The following is a 26,163-nucleotide window of genomic DNA, read 5'->3' on the forward strand; positions in this document are numbered from 1 at the left end:
TTAAATTGATTTAATTGGATATAATGATTTTAAATTTAAAATATTTTCAATTTAAATTTTGTAGGAAATTTGTTTACTGATTGCCGCATCTACAACTATAAAGACCTTCATTTCACACTACTCTGTTTCGTATTTGGATGTTTTACTGACTAGACGATAAGGGCCAACTAGCAACTAAACTGTTAGACAAACGGGATGACTTCAGCTTTTCCATCATTAACTCTCCTTTATGTAGTAATATTCTAAAATCCCACGCATGAGTACGACCAATTTTTATACCGAGGCAGGGTTCTGACAAATAAGTTGAGGATACAGGGAATTTTAACAACCTCGTTAAATTTCAGCATTTCGTAAATTCTATGGTCATTATAAAAAAATTGTTTTTTAAACTAAATTTGACTACGGATTATTCCGTCCACCAGATCAACACAAAGTCTCACGGTGGTGGGTGTCTTTTCAACCCAGTCAATCAATGTATAATGTTTCATCATTAAAGCACTATAATTATATTTGGTACGATAATTTTAGCACTGTATTGCTTAAAGATCAAACTTGGATTTACGTATGACAACATTAATAGTATCAATTTAATAATGAAAACATATTTTATAAATTAGTAGTAAAACATATCACTTTCATGTTCTAAAATGTCCTTTTGTAAGATAAAATTCTTAACTTGTTTCTTAAAGGTACTCTTTCCTTTGAAACATTTATTTGAAAATGGTTAAAAATTCCATCCCTTATGTCATTATAATAAAAATTGTCTGCTTGACATGCTTTCACATAAGGTATAAAAAAAACTTCATTAGAGGATGCTCTGGTGTTGCATGTTGACACATCTGATCTTAGAGTAAAATTTTCACTTGGATAAGATGGCAGCCATGGTAGATGTTATACACATGGTTAAGTCTGAGTTATAGTACCCGGTCTTCCATATAAAAAAAAATTAGTGACATGCATTTTATAGTTTATGGAATGTTAAGGAGATGAATTTAGTATATATCTTACCATTTACTTTTGACATATTTGTAATTTCTTTTCTTTCAAACTCTTTGTCAAACCTGCATACCATGCACAGCAGGCACATCGTTTACTTTACCTATTTATGTAGCAATATTGGACAACCTCACGCATGAAAACGACCAATCTTTAAACCAAGGCAGGCTATTGACAAAATGGGAATTAAGGGTGAATGAATCTTTTAACAAAGAGTGCTGTATCAGAAATAAATAATAATTTACATTATGTATGAGAGATTTTCAGTAATTCACTTGTCAGAAATGATGGGTGTCAGGATTATGGGTGTGAGGAATTCTGTTGTTAGGAATTATGGGTGTCATGAATTTAGTTGTCAGGAATTCATAAAATGCTAGGATTCTAGGTTGCCAAGTTACGGAAACAATTTTTATGCTGACTAATAATTAGAACTTGTCTTCATAAAAATTATGATCTTGGTTTGCAGAATTCATCTTACCTAATAAATTCTGAATTAGGGAAGTGCTCAGTGAAGCTATCTGACAAAACTGAGGAGCTCTCTCCTTTATATATCTTTAGCATCTAGGAACTAAACAATCAAAATGCTTCATTTTCCTGACAATTCCTTGGAGGTCAACATTACCGCTACATTGCGAAAAATTTCAACTCATTACCGCTACATTTTCTCAAATTTTCGGGCGATCATTACCGCTACATTTTGTCATAGGGACTTATGCCGACAACAACTCATTACCGCTACAAACCGAAGCGGCCAGCAATGGCACGGAATATGAGTTCCATTCAATATAATTCACTTACCATGTAGAGAAGTACAATTTGGTAATGCAGGATTAGTTATCAATGGATATAAATTTCGTGTAAATAAGACTTTTAAACACTACAAAGTGTGGAGATGCAGGGAAATATATCTTATGCATGTGCAGTATATATATGTTGTACTGTACAGGCATAGGATGCTGACTAACGAAAGAGGCAATGTAGCGGTAATGTATACTTTTAAATGTAGCGGTAATGTATCTTTTTTGTAGCGGTAATGTGCATGTAGCGGTAATGAAAATTTTGAAAATGTAGCGGTAATGATACGCACCCCAATTCCTGACAGGCCTAAATTATTATGATTTTAACAATTAGGAACAATTATCTAATTACCAAATTATGCTATTAAGTATATACTTTCTATGTACAATAAAATGAATGCATTACCTACTTAATAAATCAAGAATTCAAGAACTCAATACGTGTAATTGGGAACAATGCACTATCTCTTGTGGTGGAACTAGTATAGTAGACATCAGTGACTAGGTAATACATGTATTCTTAAGCAAAACAAATAGTGACAAATGACAGCAACCATAAAAAGAGGAATCAAATCTACAGGCATTGTATGAATAGTTTAAATTATTAAAACTATAATTTAACCAATAACTCCGTGTACAAGTTTGCTTTACATTAATGCAAATTTGAATTATTGCGCCAAGTGAACTATTTGATGATGTCATACAATGGCGGCCTACATGCATCTCTGTAGATGTCATGTCATAATAATTACTGTATGGATTAACCGATAACATCACTGAAACTCCTGTAAGTACATTCTTATATTAATTGTTAAATAAATTCTTGAATCATAACATAAACAATTTAAGAACATAACCTTGTCAGGTAAATAGTACTTAAAGACATAAGCATAGGCTTATAACAAAAAACAAAAACGTGGGACCAACGCAACAGTATAATTAATAAAAAATGACAAACAATGGCATGATTCATGGCATATTCTGAGACTGTGACAAGGTACAAATAAAATCTACCCCCCTTTATCTAATTTAGTAATGACCATTACATTATGTCAATAAACAGTAAGGTCTTCATCACATTCCCACTAAACCTCAATCGGTTCCGTTGACATTTTTGAATGGACTATTTGAAGAAGCTAAAGCAAGTCCATACCTAGATTCTTCAACTGCAGGATAAAAGCTATTGTTTGTGATTCTGGATGTTGCTCAGCACAGGCTCTTTAAGCCGCCATGTGTGTCAGAAGATAATAATTCCGATTCAACCCGTCGGTTCTTTAAAATTAAATGTCTTCAAAGAAATACATAATGTTAACATTAGTAATATTCTTGATCACAGAAAAGCTCAGTCTTGCATTACACCATATTTCAAGCTGAAGTCTACATCCTGCATTACCTGGCTACAGATATTCCGAAACTTGCTTCCAAACTAATACAGGGAGACCCGATCTTTCAGCTGGCGACAGAACATTTCTTTTGTAAATTCTGTCGAAGAGTATCCCAAACGTTTGGCTAAATTTGAAGGAGAAGACCTGAACACTTTGTCAGAAGGGATTTTTTTTTAGAAATATAATAAGGAATCCTGATAAGAAGTTAAAAAGCAATATGCAACCACCTATCCTTCCGTTTTCATTAAATTGGAGATGATAAAAGAATTAAAAAGACTACATGAACAATATGTTATGGTTCCAGCAGACAAGGCTTGTAAAAATATCGTTTTCATTTATAAGGCTCATTATTAGTCCCCTACCGGTGAAACCGGAGGGGACTATAGGTTTCCTCTGAGTCCGTCTGTCTGTCTGTCTGTCCCTCTGTCTGTCTGTCAGTCTGTCCCACTTGGTTTTCCGCACTTTTTTCCTAAACGCTTGCAGATATTGAGCTGATTTTTGGTATGTGAGTGTATCTTGATGAGTTACAGATCAAGTTTGCATTTCGTTCCGCTTCATTGATTTTTGACGGAATTACAGCCTTTTCAATTTTTAAGGGTTTTCCGCAATTTTCTTCTAAACGCTTGTAGATATTGAGGTGATTTTTGGTATGTAGCTTTACCTTGATTAGTTATAGATCAAGTTTGCATTTCGTCCCGCTTTTTTAATTTTTGACGGAATTGTGGCATTTTCAATTCTTAACGGGAACCAGATTACACTTGCCGGTAGGGGACTAGTATTGCTAATGCAATACTCTCAGAATGCTTGTTAAACTGAATATAGAAGAACTTGGTTTTAATTCTACGTCTCGAAATCCAATTTATGCCCACAGTTCACTTTCTAACGATGAAATTCTTTAAAATCGATATACTCTATCTATACTGCATTCCTAAACTTTCATAAAAATCCTTATAAGCAAAGATACATTGCCTGGTCCAGCAAATGCTCTAACAAGCCCCTATCTTTACCTCTCACAAAAATATTAACAGCTGTACTGTGCTACGGCATATTCTAGAAGTATTGTAAATCAGATGTGGATTCCCAAAAACTCAAAAGAACTTATAGAAAATTTTATAATATCCAATTTTTTTAAAAAAGTCAGCAATATCAAAACTTACGACTTTTCTACTCTTTATACGACCATTCCTCACGATACATTGAAAACTAGGCTTTTTGATGTCACAGACAACTGCTTCTTTAATAAAAATGGAACTCGAAAATTTTCGTATCTTGTGATTGGTCAACAAAAATTACTACTGTACATAAAATATACATAAAATACATATCTCACAAAACTAATCTTAAAAAGACCTAAAACCTGGGAGCTTACGGGGCTTCACCCCCTTGGCCCCCACCAAGTCTTTGTCCTGGACCCCCGGCCTGTTGGGCTCCCCTTTAAAAAAACATGGAGCCAGCATTGAGTGGAATAGTAAATATTCACTTTAAAAAACTGGCCCCAGATCACCACCCCGAAATTACAGGCTAACATCCTATAACCTATTGAAATTTGTGAGCAGATTTTGTGTTCTGTAAATGTTCTTTATTAGAACTGACATGTGTATCAATCACTGTGAAATTAATAATTATACACAGTGAAATTTATCAAATTTAAGATTGGTGCTATGTATATTCCTACAAAATTTCGTGTGATAATTCAGTTCACCTTGCATTATTTATACCGATTTAAGCAGGCGTTTTAATTTTGTGAAATTGAAAATGTAATTTATTAGTCTTTTCAGTGTTATGTAATACATTTATCTGCATTGTCCTTTGTTTCATTTCAGTGTTACCTGTAGCTATTTTTTCGCTGTCGTACGCACAATGATGTTTTCTTGGAATTTGATATTCATTATATTGTCCATAAATCACTGATTAGCAAACAAATTACCACGCATGCATCTGAAAGTTCAATGGTGCAGAATAATTCAAGCAGACACATTTTTTGAAAGGGACTTTAAAAGATTTATATGCAATCTAGAAATTAAAAAAAGATATTTTCCATTCATAATATTTTTCTTCTTCAAAATGGAAATCCTGATCCAACTTAAGGAAAATCATAACTTAGTCTACAATTTTTCCAAGAGAAAAAGAAACAGGACTTGCAAATAATTAGTTTTTTAAACATTGGAATAACAGAGTTGTGAAAAGAGGACAATGGATGTTTCATTTACAAGTTAGAATTGTACTAGGAACCCCATCCCTGACGGGATGAGTGTTTCAACGCAATATCCATTTTTGATCACTGACGGAATGAGTATTTGCTGGGCAAAATTCCAAAAGACGTAAAAAAAAAATAATGGAATATTAAATTTTGTTCGCAATGCTAGCTTCAGATCTGTCTCCAAGGCTCGCATTGCGAAAAAAAAATCCAAAAAGCGCTTATATTTAGTTACACTTTAGCAAAGTTCATTATGACGTTAAGACTAAAAATTAAAATTTCTCATAGAGATAACACAGATATATACCGCGGGAAAAAGTACATATCTGATACAAAATATAATTATATAACAAAATGTAATTATGCAACATTTAATACAGGTTTATATCTAAAAAGTTTTTCTTTCGTTTCACGTTCTTTTCCTCTGGTATCCCTTCGAAATTTGTGAAAAGGAAAACAGTGAAATAGGGACTTTTATTCTTGGCACATGTGTTTGCTTACTGGGGTACACTGGTATTTGGTTCTGTAAAAATTTGCTGTTGGTGTAGGTCATTCTATGCCTCAAGGTGTCTCCGCTCTGACCGACATAATTTTCACCGCAACCAGCGCAGGTTATATATATATATATATATATATATATATATATATATATATATATATATATATATATATATATATATATATATATATATATATATATATATATATATTCAGAATCCAGTAAGCCCAGACCATATTTTGAATCGTGAACACTCACTTGCGTCATATTTTATACTGGAATCTTTCCGAAATATAGTAACCTTAACAAATCCCTGACGGAATGGGTATTTGCAGGGCCAAAAGTTCCGAAAGACGTAAAAAAAAATGGAATAGTTCAAGTTTGTTCGCAATGCTAGCCTCAGAGCGAAAGAAAAAAAATCATAGAAAAAAAACATCAAAAATTGAAACAGGTTAAATTTAAAACCAAACTGCATATAAAGACCTTGGGTGTCCCCTCTTTGGATCTATTTTTTTTTTCTTTTACTTTACAAAATTTGAAATAAATTGCTAAATTAAATATTATAAATTAATACAATAATAAAATAATGATAATATTAATATTTTTTAAATTAAATATAAAGAGTTTAGATCCAATTTATTTGGCAGTGATGTTGACATATTTCTCGAGCCTCTCCATCTTCTTATGGGCCACTTCAATCTCTTTCTGGATACGGGCTTCCTTTCGATTCTGCTGTGTCAGCTCCTGTTTGTCGGTCTTTGCCTTTTCTCGAAACTGTTAAATAAAAACAAAGAAATGCTTAAAAATGCTTGAAAATGGCGATGCTGCTGACTAATCTTAACAAAATTTTAAAGCCTCAAGCCATGGCAGATCAACTCTCCCTTCCCTCCAAAACCCCAGAAATTAAATAGTTGGTAGCCAGCTTCTTCTATGAAACCGCTCAACCAATTTCAACCAATTTTGGCAAATAACATCTATGGGTAAAGGGGAACAAAAATTGTGAATTTCATAATCCCTGTCCCCCTTGGGCGTGAGGGGTCCGGCTAAAACGACCAAAATTAATGCAAACTTTAAAAATCTTCTTCTTTACTCCTAGACATCAAACAGTCAAACTGTTGGCATGATTGAAATAAGCATTAAGCCCTCTACCAAAATTGTGAAATCCATAGCCCCAGGGTGAGGGGTTCTGGTGCTAGGGCGGGGCTCTGTAGAATATATATACTCAGTAGTGAAAATGCATTATTTCTTCAAAAATGCTCCTGGGTATTAAGAAAAAAAATGTATGGTTATAATGAGGAAGGATGCCTCTTTGTGAAATTGTAAATTGTGACCCCTGGGTCAGGGATTCTGATGTTAGGGCGGAAGGTTGCCTCTTCCAAACTTGGGAATTTCATGGCCCCTGGATCAGGGGTTCTGGTATAAGGGCGGGGCTCTAATTATGATACAGTGAAAATGCATTAATTCTTTGAAAATCTTCTCCTCTGTTCCTGGATATTAAGCCGAGAAACATGTACATAGTTATGATGAAGAAGGGTGCCTCTTCCAATATTATGAATTTCATGGCCCCTGGATCAGGGGTTCTGGTGTTAGGGCGGGGGCACTAATGATATTATATTGAAAATGCATTATTTCTTTAAAAATCTTCTTCTCTGCTCCTGGGTATTAAGCTGATGAACTAAGTATATAGTTACGATGAAAAAGGATGCCTCTTCCAAGTTTGTGAAATTCATGGCCCCTTGGTCAGGGGTTCTGGAGCTAGGGCGGGGCTCTAATGATTATATAGTGAAATGCAATAATTCTTTGAAAATATTCCCCTCTGTTCCTGGGTATTAAGCCGATGAACTAAGTTAATAGTTATAATGAGGAAGGGTGCCTCTACCAAAATTGACAAAGATGTGGACCCAGGTTCAGGGGTTCTGGGGGGGGGGGAGGGGGGCTTTAATGATAATGTGGTAAATATGCATTAATTCTTTGAAAACCTTCTCCTCTGCTAGTTGGTATTAAGCCGATGAACTAAGTACATAATTATGATGAGGAAGGGTGCCTCTTCCAAAATTGTGAAAGATATGGACCCTGGGTCAGAGATTCCGTGTGGGGGGCATTATTTATTATATACGGAAAATGAATGGATGCTTTGAAAACCTTCTCCTCTACCTCTTGGTGTTAAGCAAACAAACTAAATGCATAGTTGTGATGAGCAAGGGTGCCTCTTCCAAAATTGTGAATTTCAGGGCCCCTGGGTCAGAAATTCTGGTGTTGGGATAGGGCTCTATTGATTATATTGCAAAAATGCATGAATACTTTGAAAATCTTCTCCTCTGCCCCTGAGTATTAAGCAAACAGACAACATGCAAAAATATAATTGTAAATGTGTAAATATAAGTAAATGTGCCTTTTCTCTGCCCCAGGGTATCTAGGAGGCAAACAGAGTACAGAATTTGTAATTTGTGAAGCAAATGAGAGTTACTCCCCTTTGATAAATTGTGTTAAGGTATTCCGATCCTCAGGTTCTGAAAATCAGCTTTAAAGTAATTGAAAATGCTCACAAAAATGTCTCTGATTTCACATAGTAACGTGAATTTACCAATGGAATTTCTTCAAAGTTCATCATTATAATTAATCATATCATATAGGGAAAATTATCAAATCTGAAATACATTTTCAGGAAATGCGAATAAAAACACCAGCTATGCATTTTCTAATTGAAAATTGATCAACAAATATAATATAGGATAAAAAGATATAGGTATCCAGGCATTTGGAGAAAATTGCATCTTTTTTATGCTTATACGGTATTTTAGTTCTTCTTCTTACTTAAATTGTCATGTAATACATAGTGTAAAAAGCTTGTGCTATCATTGCTGGGCATCACATACCACATCTAAATTCACATCATGCTAATAAGCTGTGGTATCTAATGCTAGACTACAGGAAATTCGATTTCTCTGAAAATAAATTCATTTTTTTTTTGTTTTATGGGTTACAAATGTCAAATTTTTACAAGACCGTTTTTAAGACTTCAAAGAACGTTGAATCATATTAAGATGATAAAATAAAAATTGTTGCACGAAAAGATCTCATTTTCAAGCTTCATTTTGAGACTTTTTAAATAAAATAATAAATTTAAGAGTTATCCTCCCTAGCTGAGGATCGGATATCCTTAAATCAAGATAGCCTTGTATATAATTTAATAAACAGGTTATTTGATGGAATGAAAATAAAAAAAAGAATGTTTTACAATTATAGAAACAAAATGAAAATGAACGGTTTAAACGAGCAAAGAATGCTCAAAGTCGGATTCTTGCCTGGAAATAAAGATTATTCATATAGCAAAAGGTTCATATGTACTTAGTAGTATGTTTAGTGTTCTGTTGGACAACCGGTGTCTTATTGTCAGGTAAATTCATGAAGACCAGCGTTTAGTTGGCAAGAGACTACAAAAAGTTGCATGATTTATACGTTATCAAGTGAACAGAGAGCCAGGGTGACTAGGGGACATGTTGCAGTTGTTGACAAGTGGCAAATAGCCATGTTGTTTACTAAGCCAAGAGTGCTAGTAACAAATATTACCAAGTATTTTGTATAGCAAAGAGGCAAGTGTTGGTACCAAGTGTTACCAAGTGGCAAGCAGCTAAGTCGTTTGTATAGCCTAGAAGCATCACCTCGATTAAATATACAGGCATTAGAGATTTCTCTTTGTGTACTTAATTGTAGCACTAGACAAGGACAAAACATATCTGTATATATTGGATATCTTACACACTAGGCAAGTGTTCAATGCACATGTATTTGTATACATTGCATTCATTATCATCCCTGTAAGACTTAGGAAAACCAAGTACGATCCAAAGGAGATCACTCGGGTCTCACAGGTTACAAATTATCAAGGGTATTTTTACCATATTTTTTAAGTTTTTGGGCTACACAGCTTCTTCTATCAGTAATTTTGTTTTATACTTCTATGGATCCTTTACAGTGTTGTATTATACTCAGGTACCGTTAAGGCACTTGGGCCTCTTGTTTAGTTTTGTGTATGTTATTGATGTATAAATCATACAGACTTGTCAAGTTGGCATATTTTTTAGTCCTCAGAATAATCACTATTTTCAGAATACCATATACTCTATAAATATTGTCACTGAGGCCCTTTTCAAATATTTGTATTTGTTTGCATATGCACCAGGTCAGTTTCTCTTAGTATGAACAGGAAAGTTTGAACGTATACAAAGTGTCAAAGTTTGAAAATGCAGATTTCCTTACAGATGATTCTAAACTATTTTCGTGAAAAAAAAAAATACCCAGCTGATTTTCTTGTTCTGTCAATAGCAAGTCTCTTTCTTATAGCTGCTGCAAATAATATGTCAGAGATATAAGCGTTTGTACACTGAAAAAAAAAACACTTGGGGGGGGGGGGGGGCAGGGTAAGTGTCATTCATGTTATATAACATAAGTTATCATTATTAGAATCAAAGGAAAAATATTAAATTTTATCTATTGTCTTGATTCTGTCTACTGCCTAAAACCTCTGGATTAAGGGTATCAGTATAATGACAGAGATTAACTTTAAGTATAAGATAAAAATGAGTCATGATATTATTTTGAATGTCTGTTAATGTCAGTATCATAATTGATATATTATTATGATTTCTGCAAGCTTCTCTCTATATAATCAATACATAATTATCGCATAGTGTTCTTAGGATGTATATGGCGTAAGCATACTACGCCGAAATAGTACACAGTTTCTTTTCCTATATAAAATTGGACACCCAGGGTCGACATCGAGATCTCGGTCCGACGCGCTACCGATTAGGCCACCGTCTCGTGCACCATGTGTCAAACCCTGACTACTATTTAGACATAGTACATGCAGCGCAACACTATTACATGTATATAAATAAAGTCGAACGTATATCTGTTTGTTGTTTCACCTCTAAACAATTCTTCAATTTTATTATCCTTAACAAATCCTCAAACAAGCGCACGCGACAATCGATTAGAGAAATCTGCACCCAACAGCACACTAAGCACTATCACAGGCCCGTATAGGAAACAGTTTCACTTTGAGAGGGCACAACCATACATTTTCAGAGTTGGGGGGAGGGGGGCATTATAAACTAACAAAATTCCTTGACAAGCCAAAATAAAAGGTCATCAGACGCTATTATTGAGGGGGCACAAGCATATAGTAGCTATGTTTTCTATAGTATTCTATATCTCGGCAAAATTATTGGGGGGCACCCCCCCCCCCCGGTTCCTACGGCCATGTATCAATAAAAATAAGAATGTTTGCCGAGAATTCCTCACACCAAGAATCAAGAAGGGAAGTCAGCTCACATCAGAGCACTATCACGAGAAACTAAGCAGGGAAGTTCGCATACATCAGCGCACTATCACGAGAAAATAAGCAGGGAAGTTCGCATACATCAGCGCACTATCACGAGAATCAAGATTGGAAGTCCGCACACATCAGTGCACTATCTCAAGAGCCACGCAGGGATGTCCGTACACACCAGCGCACTAACACAACAGTCTGCACATACCAGAGCACTATCACAAGAATCGAGCAGGGAAGTCATCACACTTTAGTGTACTAGAATCACTAGTGTACTGGGAAATCTCACACACCAGCGCACAAACACCAGAATCGATCAAATAGGGGAGTCCGCAAATACCAGCAAACTTTCTCAAGAATCGGGATTAAGGTTCATAAACCCTCTGCTCACTCATATAAAATGGTCCTTTAACTCTTATGATTTTCCAAAAGAAATGTATTTGTTAAGTAAAATACAGTTACAGCATACAGTAGCTTTCGGGGCAAAATTGGACAAAAAAAAAGACACTTCAACTTTTATAAAGGAATAATAGATATTTATGTCATAAGATTTATCTCTCTTATCAGAGTATCGGCATCAAGCATTCAGGGTTGTCCACACACTTGATCTTTTGCTGTGACAAACAGGGGTCACACACACTCGTCAGAATGAACGACAATTTACAGTGTTTTGATTTCAATGTTGATATCATGAAATACAGAGTGTATTTTAAACACCCTTTGAACTATCAGATTCATTTATTCTTCAAATAATATTTAATTACATCAATAATTTCCCTTGTACTAACTGAAAAATTATTCAAATTTTCAAATAGCCATAGCCCCCTCTCCATTTAGAGTATTCTCTATTATTTTGTAAGTCACATTGAGCAATTTAAAGTTCTTAAAAAACGCTGAATTATAATGGAGGAGGATTTTTTATACAATATTAAAGACATAACTTTGAATTTAACAAAAAATGATATAATATAAGCAATTCCCTTGAGGTTTTGATTATGACAGTTATTTTCGAAATGTCCAATCAAAAGACTCCCCCCTCCCCCCCCCCACCCCCAAAAAAAGAATCCGATAACTTTAATTTCCAGAAAAAAAATAGTTTATTGGTAAAATTCTTTGCAAAATCAATCTTTATAAGAAAACCTAAAGACTCTGTAAAAGTATATGAAGGAAAGAAAACGATGTTGAAATACAAATGGTAAAATAGTTTGACGAAGTTCTACCCACGTTTTCTGAGCCTCGTCAAATCCACCTGGTGTACCTAGAGCAAGGAAATACAAGTAATTCCCCCAAACGATGAGGTTTCCTATCATAAGATATAACGCAACATTTTTAATATTTTTCTGTGGGTTAATGGTCATTCTTCTTAATTTCATCAGAAGTATTGTTTGAAAATAAATTTGTACAATTTCGACGACTTTTAGCATCGTTCTATATAAGGCAAAGGGAGAATTTGAATCAGCGTATAAAATATAGACGCACATTGAAACATAACCCGCAGAGCAAGCCATGAAAAATATGTCGTTGTGAAACCGTTTCCCCTCTTTTTCGTTATAACGAGAAGACAGGTTAGCATGGTCTTTGATCAAATAAAATCCACGAAAGACAAATAAGTTCATAATTAAGATAAGGATAGCTGCAGTAACTAGAAAACCTCTCCGCAAATTGTCACCTGTGTCTGTGTCCTTTGGAACCAAAAATATACAAAGAATAAAAATAACTACAGAGGGAAGATAAGAAACAAGGCCAAATATTCCAACAATAATGTTTGTGACGTTGTTTCTTTGCTGTACACCCTCCAAGTTTTCTTCAGGTTCTTCCTGAACTGAATCATTTCCCCTTCTTTCTGATCCTTCATGAATTGATGGAAATATTTGTGAAATCAGACCAAAACAAAAAATAAAATATTGTAGATGAATTTGCAAATTCAGTCCACTTGTTGGTTTTAGTATATCCCTATATATCGTTGAATTCCAGTAACATAAAATGACGTCTGGGACGTAAGTTCCATTTGTTAAGGATTTGTGCAGATAATTTTCCCCAGAATTGAGACAAGTATACATCCACAAAATAGCGTTCGTAAGCATTGTTAAGGATAAACAGTAATTGAGTATTAGCTTATTTTGAAATTTACATCCAGACAGAAAAATCAAAGCCAAAGTTTGAACAAGACAAAACACAATTTCCAGACATCTTTGAATTGCTGCACAAAAATAGTGATAATCGATGAAATTTTCTAAACAACTTATGTCCACCACGATATTTAACCCCTGGCTTATGATTATTCCGACAGTGAAGCCCAGCAAAAACATTTTGATTACTTCTGCACCAGGGTCGAATGTTGGTACTGATGATCGCAAATAAACATTGGGTTTTCTTTTTAAAAGGTTAACCACAGCCGACCACACGATGATAGATAGCACAAAAACAATACCGATGCTCGACTGAATGATAAGATATGATTTGGCTTCTATATTGCCAGTTAAATTGTCTGGTTTACCAAAAAATAAAAGGATTGGTAAGGCCACATAAATTTAAAATTTAGATTCTCATCCTAATTTGCTAAAAAAGTGGGGCGGGTGGGCGGATTTTATTATTTATTTTTTATAATTGAAAGTATCAACAAAACATTCGTTCACATAATTTTTATATTATGTTAATGCCAATATGAATAGATTTTATTGCTTTCATATTCTTTTAAATATCTACAGAAGATTCTTGTTATAGAAAATTAAAATATTTATAGTTTTATTAACAAATTATCAAGTACACAGATACGGCATACTGCAAACAAAATGAGGTGCTGATCCTAATAAATTGCATATGCATGTTTTCTCATCGGCCTTTCCCCAAATACCTTTTAGTTTTACCAACAACTCCTTTTGTTCTGTGTGATTTGTCACAGATTTCCACTGTCCTCATACATTCAATCGTTCTTGAGACTTAATTGACATGTTCGACATTAAAATATATCATATTTGCAAAACAGGATTGTGTAAATCTGTAAAATATTCTACTGAAAAGCCTAGGCCTGAACAGTTTTAAGATTTAACATTTCCTTAGTACTATTATTCTCTGAAGTCCTTGGACGATGTTTTATTTTTTTTAATGCAAAATCACATACAACTGGAGATCGTTATTTAAAACTTGACCCTGTGCATTTTCTTCGTCTGTTTTTACTTGGTTAAAATCTCTTTAAAAACTTGCACATGCCAGTGATGGTATCTAGATGTGTTTATATGTTATTTTTGCTTTTCTGCCTTCTCTATACTGACAAATTATTTTTTCCTTACATATTTAAACTGCTTTTATTGCTGATTTTTCTCAATTCTTCACATAGTTTTTTTGCTATAAATAGCGCCACGCGATTTTTAATACAGACGGGAGATAACTCTTAAATTTTGACCCAGATTCTTGCTGAATAAAAATACATGAAAATAATATGTTTGGCACCCAAAAAGCAAAATAAAAAGCAATGGGGCGGGGCACTTTGAGAGGGGCGGGCGGGGATGAGAATCTAAAGATTAATTTTACCTGGCCTAAAAGAAAAGATATGCAGCTGGTCGCACATAGGAGACAAAACACACGTCCGTCGCTTCTCTTACTTTCGTGGAGTCCCAGGGGTTTTTCAATACTTCCTACGGTTAAAATTGTTCCAAACACTTTCTTTACACCTTTGCAAACACCCATTTTTCTAAGTAAGTATACAAAGATTCTAATGCATAATTAAGTAGAATCATTTAAAATAAAAAATATATAGAAATATCTCCCCATTATTGGGAAGTTAATACTTGTCATTCATGGTGACGTCAAATATGAGGAAATCGTGCAGCAAGGAAAAATGGAAAAATAGCGAACGATAGAGCATTTCTGGATATGTTATCAATATACAGCTATTTTTACATAATAAGGTGCAGGAATGAGGACATATGCAGGAAGGAAGACTGGGGAAATAGCAAACGATAGAGCATTTCTTGATATGTTATCAATATACAGCTATTTTACATAATAAGGTGCAGAATCACCTTCAGACCTACATTTTTTTCCTTTTGAAAAAAGGTTACGTTTTATGAATATTGTTTGAATTACTAAGTCTGTTTAATTTGATAATTTTCCCATTTTCTTAAGACAAATAAGACCAGTTATACACTGAACTAAACTTCTAATGGCCGGTTGCGTACCTATGGCTCAGATAAGTACAGCTCAGCCGCTGATCCGCGGATCACGAAAGCCGGGTTTAAACCCCAGTTGAGTCGGGTTTACTTGAGACGTACTTCTGTTGCACGCTATAAAACTGAGTAAGGCTTACCTAATCTTGACTTACTCAAATTAAACTGTTGAAGGCTAGTAAGTTTCCTAATTTTACAGCTCTTCAAACATTTTTTGATAAATCTGGTTGAATCTCGAAAGGATATATTTAAAAACAAAGATATATATTGATAGTAAATTGTTAATTAAAATGCAGAAAAAACTGCAATACAATTTAATTCAAACCACAGGATCTGTCATCGAAACTCAAACCATAAGAAAATATGAAATGGCAAACATAATACAGCTTTTCCAAAAGACTGAAGAGAGGAAAAACTGGGAGGGGGGTCTTGGGAATAAGTAACAATAGAAACAATACCAAAACTTAAGACAGAGGTAGGAACAATGTATATATTTAAATTTTCAATTTAATATCAAATGATACCTTTTCTGTAGATATCAAGCCATTAGTACTTAGTTGTTTAGAATGTTTAGTTTGATATACAACTAATGTAACAAAGAGATTATTTGGGCATTATTCATATAGCCAGCAATCCAGTGAAACATTCAATTCGGTACAAGTATTGATAAATGTGAGTTTGTTGTCATGTTCTCAAGGATCAGGCCGTAAGCATTTTCAGTTGGGGGGGGGGGGGGGCACAGCCAAACATTTTTAGTTGTGGGGCACAACCCAAATATCCTTGACAGGCAAATTAAAAAAAAAAAAAACAAAACGTCATCATACGTTATTATTGAGAAGGCACAATCATACATTAGCTATATTTTCTAGAGTATTCAATATATCAGCAAAATTATTAAGGCGGGGCAGCCCCCCCCCCCGGTCCTACAGCCATGTGGATAGCCTACACAATGATAAAAAATAAACTTTTAATTTCTAAGAAATTCGGTTCGGCATTATTAGAAACTATTGGAATGTGTATCACCAGCTGTTTGCATTGTTTGAAGTGTGAAATTCGTAAATTGATTTAAATTTGGTATATGAGAAAGTTTATATAACTTTTTTTGTTATTTTACATTTGTGTACCCGAATAAATTCCCATTTAAAAATTTCTAGTAACTTAAGACTTCAGCTGCATCAGTGTTATCTAAAACGACACATTGAAGAAATGTGCCAAAAAAAGTCTTCAATATTACCATAAATAATTTCTTGTAGAATAGCCTTTTTAATATGGCGAAATCTTTCAATACAATCATCGTCACCATAAAACATTTCTGGAACATCAAAACAGTTCAAAATATCAAAATATTCTACCAAAAATCCATGGAAACGATATCAAGCTGGGTTTAAACCACCCCTATACCAGGTTCAGAATTTACCGTAATTCTGAGCTGTACTCAGCCAAGCCTTACCTGTGTGCAACGTGTAAACTTGGATTAAAACCTGGAATCATTGATCGGAGGTTTAAATCCGAGATACGCAACCGGCTATAAGTGTTCACATAACATTTTTTAAGTTTTAAAGAACAAATGCATATAATAAATAATTTCCTTAATTCATGGTTGATGATGCATATTTCAGTTCGATGTTGCGCAAATTTCATGTAAGTATCTCGTCAGACTTTAAAACAAAGTGTCAAGGACATGATGTACCCTCAAAATGAAAATTCACATAAAATACTCTCTATGGAGTAAGACCACCACTCGTTCAATTTATTGCAGTCATCCTTTTCTCATGGATACCATGTACCCCTCAGTAGGATATTGACCCATCTGCTGCCACACCTACTGCATGGCCGGATCTTTCTAAACCGTTGAAATTGTGTGGAGGGGGGGGGGGGGCTTGGACATTCCTTTTGAAAGTCCCAAATGTGTTCAGTGGGATTCAGATCCTGGTATTTGTCAGGCCAGTTCATCACACAGATGCCTTTTTGTCAACACTTAGGCCCTCCTTGGCGTTACGCACGCTAGAGTACCTCTTTAAGGATGATTCAGACTGTTTGAGATGATATTGGACTGCATTGAGCACCAATTTTTTGCCATTTTCTTACCATTGAAGTTGCTGATTTAAATGTTTCTAAAGTGGTTCAGGACCATGTAACAATCTTTTAACCTGGTTGTGACGCGAAACTTTGGCCTCAGACGAAGATCCAGATCACTTCCGGTTCGGTTAAATTTTGTCCAAAGCTTTCAAATTGGGATAAGTTGGCGATAAAAATGAAACATAACCTATAAAAAATTTGTTTAAATGGATTTTTATACTGGTTGTTAATTTTTAAATGTATTATCAAGGACAAATAAACAGTAAAATAAAAGTTAGTGAAACGTGTCATAAGGATGATCCAGATATCAAAATTCCAAAGGCTCTCCCTCCTTTCTCAATGGTCATTTTGCCCATGTTTTGTGTTTTTTAGTTAAACCAATTGTTAAAAATTGATAATGATCACAAAAAGAAGCTGATTACACAAACCACGTGTCGCAAAGTACAGATTTATTGTTTTTAAGCTTCGTCACCGGACATTGGTTTTCATCGGCGATAAGTGATTTTCTTTCGACAATTGTTGAGAAGACTCATTGGTTATAATAATTTGAAAATATCATACCATTCCATCATGTAGTTTTTAAATAAATACATTTATTAGAGTGAACACTTAGAAGTTTTGTTAAGTGTACAAATGGTGTAGTTTCCTTACGACCTTGCCAAGTTGTTTAGCCATATTGGAAATCGAATTACCTGAGAACACTGTGAGCAAAGGTTTGAGAGATATATCCCCCATTTTTTATTTAGGGAGAACATACTCTTCGATATATACTTCGTTTCATGTAAATGACTGTTGTCATACGTTCGATGATAAAAAGTTGCAAATTATGATAGTTAGTGGAATGACCAACAAAATTTTGATTTTGGGTTTTAACAGTTGTCCTACACAAACTAAGCCAAATTATGTCAATGATACCAGATAACACACAGGATTAAATGATAAGCATACTGGTAGTACGATAACTAGAATTGATATTTTGGGTACAATGTGGAATGCAAATCAGTTTTCATATGTCGTCTTCCTGATATTTTCCAATCAAATTTTAACATTGACAGCAAATCAATGTGTAAAATTGTTAAATGACAAGTGCTCAAAAGGACAAGGGTCTTACAATTCTACGGTGTTTCCAAATGTTCTCGGACACTTGGATTTTCCACACGCAGAGATCGAATTCAACCAGTTCCTGCCATTAATAACCTCGTTCTGTAGCCAGTCTCTGCTTCCGTTCCTGTGCAGTGTATACTTCCCCAAATGTGATCAGCAGACGACACAGGTTTTGCCGCCATGTACCACAGAATGTGTAAAGTCTCTTGCCGAGTGTTCATTTCTTTTTTCATTCTATGGATTTGACTGGCCATCTGAGCTCAGCTGTGACCGTTTTGCTGTTGGGAATCACTGTCCACGTAATTAAAACAATGTTCACTAGAAAAAAGAACAAATGAAAATGTATTTCATGTTGCAGTTAACTGTCACTTATTGAGTAAAGTGTGTCTGGCATCAAAACTTAATGACCATGTGTAACATAAATATAATTTATCTTATCTCCCTACATGTAACCATGGTTTAAATACTTACATATGACAATTCTAACATTACTTCATAGTATTGAAAGACGTACTGAACAAAGTTTTCTCAAAGTAAAAAATCAATTTAAGCAAGGTCTAAATAATTACATTCAGTTAAAATTAACAAATTTGAATATTTTCTGATATATGTGATCTCTGGTTTGCAAATGAACAATTCTGTAGTTTCAGCAGAAGTGTTTAAAAATGAAATTTGACTCCAATTTTTTTAACAGAACCAGATGTGTCTACCTGCTCGACAGATGTAACAAAAATCACAGAAAAACCATGTATCCAATACATCAAGAAGGCAGCAACAAACACTTCCACCTTCTGGTTCGGTGTGCCTTACAAGTCTGTGTGCCCAAAAGGATCTTCGACATCATTCAACTGCACAAACGCTAGAGAAGATTCAGTCGATAGCATTGGAAGCCGCCTTGGATTGGACCTTACTAAACTCGACCGAACTATCAACATTACATACACATATGGAGAAGGTAAGGAATTTTTTTTTTTTTTTTTTTTGAACTTTTATATATATACATAATAGCAATGATAACCTCCTTTCTGTTTTAAGGAAATGGATGAAGTATATTAAAATAAAGCTAATCTAATGTTGTATATTTTATAATAATGAATATGGAGTTCTTCAGTGAAAAAAGCTGTTTGATATGAATAGGAAAACGGACAGCTTACTCCTCTACCATTAAGAAAAAAACAGTTTTTAATTTTTTCTGTTTTTTTTTTCTTTTGGACAAAAGATATTGGGTTTTTGAAAATACAGGTTTGAAAGTAACATCCCTTTTTATAGTATTGATTCATTAGCTATTGTAATATAGTGAGTTAAACTTATCAGGAATTTCTTAAGATATTGAAATCAGCTTAAACAAACATTAGATATCCTTAATGTGAGAAATACCTTTATTTATGTATTGATTTTTTCAGGATCATATTCAACATGCGGATCAAAGGTCAGAGTATGGAATGGTAACTATCTAGAAGTAAAACCCGGTGATGGTGTTTATAAATCCTATGATGTACATTTATTTCCAAAAGTTCAGTGGCATTCTGCAAAGAGTGAATTCGACACCCTTGTTATTTATGATGTTGGAAACCTGTATGTTCACGGAATATTTGTCAATATTGCGCATGGTGTAGTTTCATCCGGACAAGTAAGTTTACATGTAAATCTTTTGATGATCCTATTTTTAAACACCATTACCTCTGATCAATCGTCATAAATACTTTAATTACGACATACTTGAAATATAGGACACATTGATGGTTTCGACATAATTAAGTTTCAAAAAATTTATTAATGAATGAAAGTTCATTAGATTTGTATTAATATATTAAAATTATTTCTGTTTCATCTAGATTTTTAAAGTATGATGGCTGACAAATTTTTACATTTTAAAATCTTACAAAAACGAAAGAAAACATTTCTGTAAATATCTACAGAACCTACGATATGTATCTCTTTTAGACAATAAAACCGTATTTACACCCCATCCCACCACAAACGGAGCCAAATCCATTTGCTTTCATTGTGTATAAACAATCTAACGCCGTCGTGGTCTCAGATTCTACAAAACAAATGCTACAACAGACGACAGACCTGGGAGTTGTAATTACTGCCCTTGGGTTGACAGGTTTTCAGGCAGTTTATTTATGCATAAATTTGTTCTTTTTTCCGTAAAATTCAAGAAATAATTGATTAATATATACAATGTATGTCCAGGTTGATATCTTGTTTTCATACATGTATGTATGGGACAGGTCCAGTTGCTTTGAACTGGATAAATGTGGTACGTGACCCCTATGCCATCCAGTCTTTGATGGATCTACACATTGCGGATTTATGTCCATATTTTGAGACGGAAGGTAATGATTTTTTAAAGATTGATTCATTTCAAGCGTACGAAAACTAAATAAATAAATAAAACAAATTAATTATTTGCGCCAAGATAATTTTTTTTCTTAAACAAAGACTACAATGATCTATGTGTCAATCTCTCATGGATTTTTAAACAAAGATCTAACCTGTGACTTTTAGTACTGCTGAAACACAATCGTCCATTTATTCCAAAAGCCACGGAATTAGACGTTTCTTTATCGGTCACCTTCCATCCATCAGATATAACTTTTGATTCTTGCTGTTCATCATATACTCAAACGTGAGTTTATAAATGATTGAATGATTATAAATGATGCAAATGATCAATTTTTTAGCAAATTCTTGAAGATATTTTAGGAAAAGGAGATCTATATGTTACCCTAAATTATTTTGTGAAATAATTTGAGTCCTGGAACGTATTTCAGAAGTTTTAGCTAGAAATTGATCCCTTATAGTAATACCGCAATGTATGTAGGTAGAATTCTCAGAAGTGGTAGTCTCTCATTAAAGTATTCGTTCTCTTACCCATTTCCAGAGCAAAAACAATCACTCTGAATTCTGCTGCCACAACATATGTAAATACTGCTGATGTTCGCACCGCGGTTGTCCCATCTGTCAGTTTCACAAAAGCCGGAATTTTAGCACAGTCCAAAATTAGTAAGAATGTAATTCATGCATCTCTCTTAATATACTTTTTAATTATTCTATAAGCATAATGCAAATTGACGGAGAAAGGGTATATAAATATTAGTTTGTTTTAAAACAGTGAATTTCCTTTTTATTTGTACATACATGTAATATGAGATTAATCTAATATTCCATAATGCTTATAGCCGACACTTACACACTTATTTGCCTTGATCCCGATGCATCTGCTAGCCATGCACCCATTGTTCACTGGATGGTTACCAATATTCCTGACGGCAACATTCAAAATGGACAGACAGTGCTACCATACATGGGACCGATGCCCCCAGCTGGCAAGAATCATACGTACTACTTTCTGCTATATACACAGGCGTCTCCAATAGATGGCAGCATTCTCAGTGGCTATGTCGGACAAAACTGTCACAGCAGGTACGTTATTTTCGCTGTCGACAACATTGTTTTACAACATCGTCAGGACAGGTAGTTTACTCTCCATGTAGACATTTTCAGGACCGCCAGAAAGATGATAAATCTCTCGGTCGGACAACATTGTAAGAGCGGGCAGGTTACTCTCTATATCGGACAACATTTGAAGATAGGTAGATGCTTACTCTTCCTGTCGGACAACATTTGAAGGGTACCTGGGTTACTCCGTCTTGATAACATTGTCAGGGCAGGTAGCTTACTTTTCATGTAGACAACATTGTCTGGGCAAGATTGAAATAAGGAGAAACAGAACAGTAGAAAGATGATTAATCTCCCTGTCGGACAACATTGTAATGGTGGGTAGGTTACTCTCTATATCGAATAACATTTGTAGATAGGTAGATGATTACACTCCACTACATTTGCAGTGAACCTAGGTTACTCTCTTGACAGCACTGTAAGGGCAGGTAATGGATGTAGTCTACCTTCCATGTTCACAACATTTGAAAGGAATCTGCCCATCTTTCAAGAGTCAACAATAGACAAGAGGAAAATTAAATGCAATCAGTAAATACTTGGCATTGAAAAAGGTGGTCAGAACATAAAGAAATAATCATCGGAATATGCTAGACAATCGAGAAATGCTCACATGTACATGTTTCAAATACCATTAAAGCGTTTATTGTGAAGAGTTTCCCCCCGTGAAAAAAATGTTAGCGTCTTGTAGGCTGTAGAACATTACAACCTCAGATTTATTACCGAGTCACGAAATATTTCAATGCCCTAAAAATTAAAAGTTCTCTCTCTCAAATCAACTGAAATGATGACAGGAAGCAACCATATCCTACTGCTCGTTAGCCTCCTTCCTCCCTTGTGGTAGCCTAGTGGTTAGAAGCTCGCTTTGTGAGTGGGAGGCCAGAGTCGGATATCTGATAATCATTTCCTTTTTAGCTCACCTGAGCCGAAGGCTCAAGTGAGCTTTTCTTTTCAAAATTTGTCCGTTATCTCTTGTAAATATTTTACAATTTATTTTTCTGCAGAACCACCAGGCCAATTTCAACCAAACTTGGCACAGAGTATTCTTGGGGAAAGGGGATTCAGGTTTGTTCAAATGAAGGGCAACAGCCTCTTCTAAGGGGAGATATTTAAGAAGAAGTAAAAACTGGATAAGATAATTTAAAAATCTTCTCAGGAACCACTGGGTAAAATAAAAAGATGAAATTTATGTGAAAGCTTCTTGACATACCGGTAGTGTAGATTCAAGTTTGTTCAAATCATGGCCACTGTGGGTAGGGTGGGGCTACATTGGGCGATCAGAGTTTTACATAAGAAAACAGAAAAAATCTTTAAAAAATCTTCTTAAGAACAGCAAAGCCATGATTGGTCATATTTATATGGAAGCATCTTCAGGTAGTGTAGATTCAAGTTTGTTCAAATCGGTTAGGGCAGGGCCACAATGGGCAATCAAATTTTTACATAGGTATACATAGGAAAAATCATTAAAAAATTCCCAAGAACAGCAAAACCATGATTACACGTAGTAATATATAGTATATTTATATGGAAGTATCCTCAGGTTGTGTAGATTCAAGTTTATTCAACTCCTAATCCCTGAGGTAGGGCGGGGCTACAATAGGCAATCAAAGTTTTACATGGGTATACATAGGAAAAAATCATTAGAAGTCTTCTCAAGAAAACCATGATTGGTCATAGGAGGCTATCACCTATTAAATTTGAATTGGTGATATCACCTTTTCACATTGGTGATGTCACGTTTTTGATTTGAATAGGTGATACGAAATAAGTGATATCACGTATTCATTTTGAATATCACTGTGATATCACCTATTCAAATAAAAGAAATAACCTATTCGCGAATACTAGTAGGTTATATCACCTATTCAGTGTGAATGAGTGATATCATATGTTTGAATAGGTGATAACACTTAATGGCAATAAATACCAAAACGGCGCCTTACAATGGTCACACCACCATAAGTCTGATGTCTGTACCCTTCATTAAAAGTAATAAAGTTACCGGTCTTTCGGATATGTCCTTACTTTTAAAAAACGGAGTTCATGGTAGACGTTGGCACGATAAAGAACCTTCACTATCACGGCCGTACAAACGCCATAAATATATTATTTAGTAACTATGATATCAAAATATTGATTTTTTTGTTATTTTAAGTAAAAACAAATAAAATATAGAATACAACTTTGTATTATTTCAAATGGTGTTATCAGGTTAATGACAAAAAAAAATAAATAGAAGATGCTAGGGAAAATCTTAATTTTATGTTGAATCAGGTCCGAACCATCTCCCCCCTTTACTGTCTCGCCTCCTCAATGTTTTAACAAAGTCCTCCGACGCCCCTGTTGTGCCACTTCACATAAAGCTGGTGGCGTCACTACACGAGTGGAAAATTCTCAAATGGGGCGTAAAATAACAATCTTCCCTTTCTCTTCCTTCCAATCTCTTCTACCTCGCACCCCCCTTTCACCCTGTCAACATAGCCGTTTTGAAGATTTACTTAATTGATGTACGTCGAATAAGATTAAGCTGAAATGTTTGCGTTCGAATTGTTCCAAAAAGTAATTGTTCACTTTTCATTGTAGATGTCTATTCGAGATAAACAGGTTTGTAGCAGACAATCACTTGACTTTGAGTGGTGCGCGATGGATGGATGCGCATTATGACCCCTATGTACGTCACCTTTACACGACTCAGCGTGGATTGGATGAACATTCCGTCTGTCATGGCGTCAATGGTTATCATGCTCATTGCAACGAAGGGGTTGTTGTTGTAGGGTAAATCTATATTAAAATTCAATACTAAAACGTTAAACTGTATTTTTTTTTTTTACAAAATAACTTTAAATGTCTGTTTACATATACACGTACTTCGTCTAGGATTTGCTTAGTTACAATGGAAGAATTTTTTTGACAGGATATAATATACAGAAGTTTGAATCTTTACTTTTCTCCTTGGCTAATACTATGAGACATGTAAGGTTTTTAAGCGTTGAAACTGTGCATCAGTTGGCATTAATTGGTATTAAGTTGGTGTAATGGTATTAACACCATTATCATTCTTTTTAGGTCACCTGAGTCACTCAGGTGACCTATTGCTATCCGTTTTCGTCCGTCGTCGTGTGTTAACATTTGAACATTTTTAGCTTCTTCTCTGAAACCGCCTAACCAATTTCAACCAAATTTGGCATATAGCATCTATGGGTGAAGGGGAACAAAAGTTATGAATTTCATTGTCCCTGCCCTCCTGGGGCCTGAGGAGTGGGGCTAAAACCACCAAAATTAATGCAATCTTTAAAAATCTTCTTCTTTACTCCTGGACATCAAGCAGTCAAACTGTTGGCATGATTGTAATAAGCATTGAGCCCTCTACCAAAATTGTGAAATTCATGGCCCCAGGGTCAGGGGTTCTGGTGCTAGGGTAGGGCTATATAGATCATATACTGAAAGTGCATTATTTCTTTGAAAATCTTCTTCTCTGCTCCTGGGTATTAAATAAACTAACTTAGTATATAGCTATGATGAGCAAGAGTGCATGTTCCAAAATTGTGAATTTCATGGCCCCAGGGTCAGGGGTTCTGGTGTTAGGGCGGGGCTCTATTGATTATATAGTGAAAAATGCATAAATTCTTTGAAAATCTTCTTCTCTGCTCCTAGGTATTAAATAAACTAACTTAGTACATAGTTATGATGAGCAAGAGTGCCTTTTCCAAAATTGTGAATTTCCTGGCCCTAGGGTCAGGGGTTCTGGTGTTAGGGCGGGGCTCTATGGATTATACAGTAAAATTGCATTTATTCTTTGAAAATCTTCTTCTCTGCTCCAGGGTATTAAATAAACTAACTTAATACATAGTTATGATGAGCAAGAGTGCATGTTCCAAAATTGTGAATTTCATGGCCCCAGGATTAGGGGTTCTGGTGTTAGGGCGGGGCTCTATTGATTATATAGTGAAAAATGCATAAATTCTTTGAAAATCTTCTTCTCTGCTCCTAGGTATTAAATAAACTAACTTAGTACATAGTTATGATGAGCAAGAGTGCCTTTTCCAAAATTGTGAATTTCCTGGCCCTAGGGTCAGGGGTTCTGGTGTTAGGGCGGGGCTCTATGGATTATACAGTAAAATTGCATTTATTCTTTGAAAA

At 34.8% G+C, this 26,163-nt stretch overlaps 2 protein-coding genes across 2 annotated transcripts in view; one reads left to right on the plus strand and one right to left on the minus strand.

Moving 5' to 3' along the window:
• Nucleotides 1-26,163, minus strand: part of LOC133186126 (large ribosomal subunit protein eL32-like) — a 256,634-nt gene that overhangs the window by 200,968 nt on the left and 29,503 nt on the right. The gene's annotated exons all lie outside the window — the stretch shown is intronic.
• Nucleotides 18,424-24,802, plus strand: LOC133186070 (uncharacterized). Its single transcript, XM_061321354.1, has 9 exons — nt 18,424-18,857; nt 19,253-19,513; nt 19,962-20,188; nt 20,503-20,668; nt 20,796-20,900; nt 21,073-21,193; nt 21,449-21,570; nt 21,747-21,990; nt 24,607-24,802. Exons 1-9 carry the CDS (start codon nt 18,440-18,442, stop codon nt 24,800-24,802), a joined length of 1,860 nt encoding a protein of 619 aa, XP_061177338.1. The 5' UTR covers nt 18,424-18,439.

This window comes from Saccostrea echinata, unplaced genomic scaffold (assembly GCF_033153115.1).
Source record: "Saccostrea echinata isolate AGI-Se365-2 ecotype Australia unplaced genomic scaffold, CSIRO_AGI_Sech_v1 ptg000001l, whole genome shotgun sequence".
Classification (NCBI taxonomy): domain Eukaryota; kingdom Metazoa; phylum Mollusca; class Bivalvia; order Ostreida; family Ostreidae; genus Saccostrea; species Saccostrea echinata.

Bases quoted from the DNA above. Each gene is read 5' to 3' on its own strand.
- LOC133186070 (XM_061321354.1), top strand. From the start codon at position 18,440: ATGTGGAATGCAAATCAGTTTTCATATGTCGTCTTCCTGATATTTTCC. The intron at 20,189-20,502 runs GTAAGTTTACAT...TATCTCTTTTAG, and splicing joins GTGTAGTTTCATCCGGACAA to ACAATAAAACCGTATTTACA. The intron at 21,991-24,606 runs GTACGTTATTTT...TTTTCATTGTAG, and splicing joins GGACAAAACTGTCACAGCAG to ATGTCTATTCGAGATAAACA.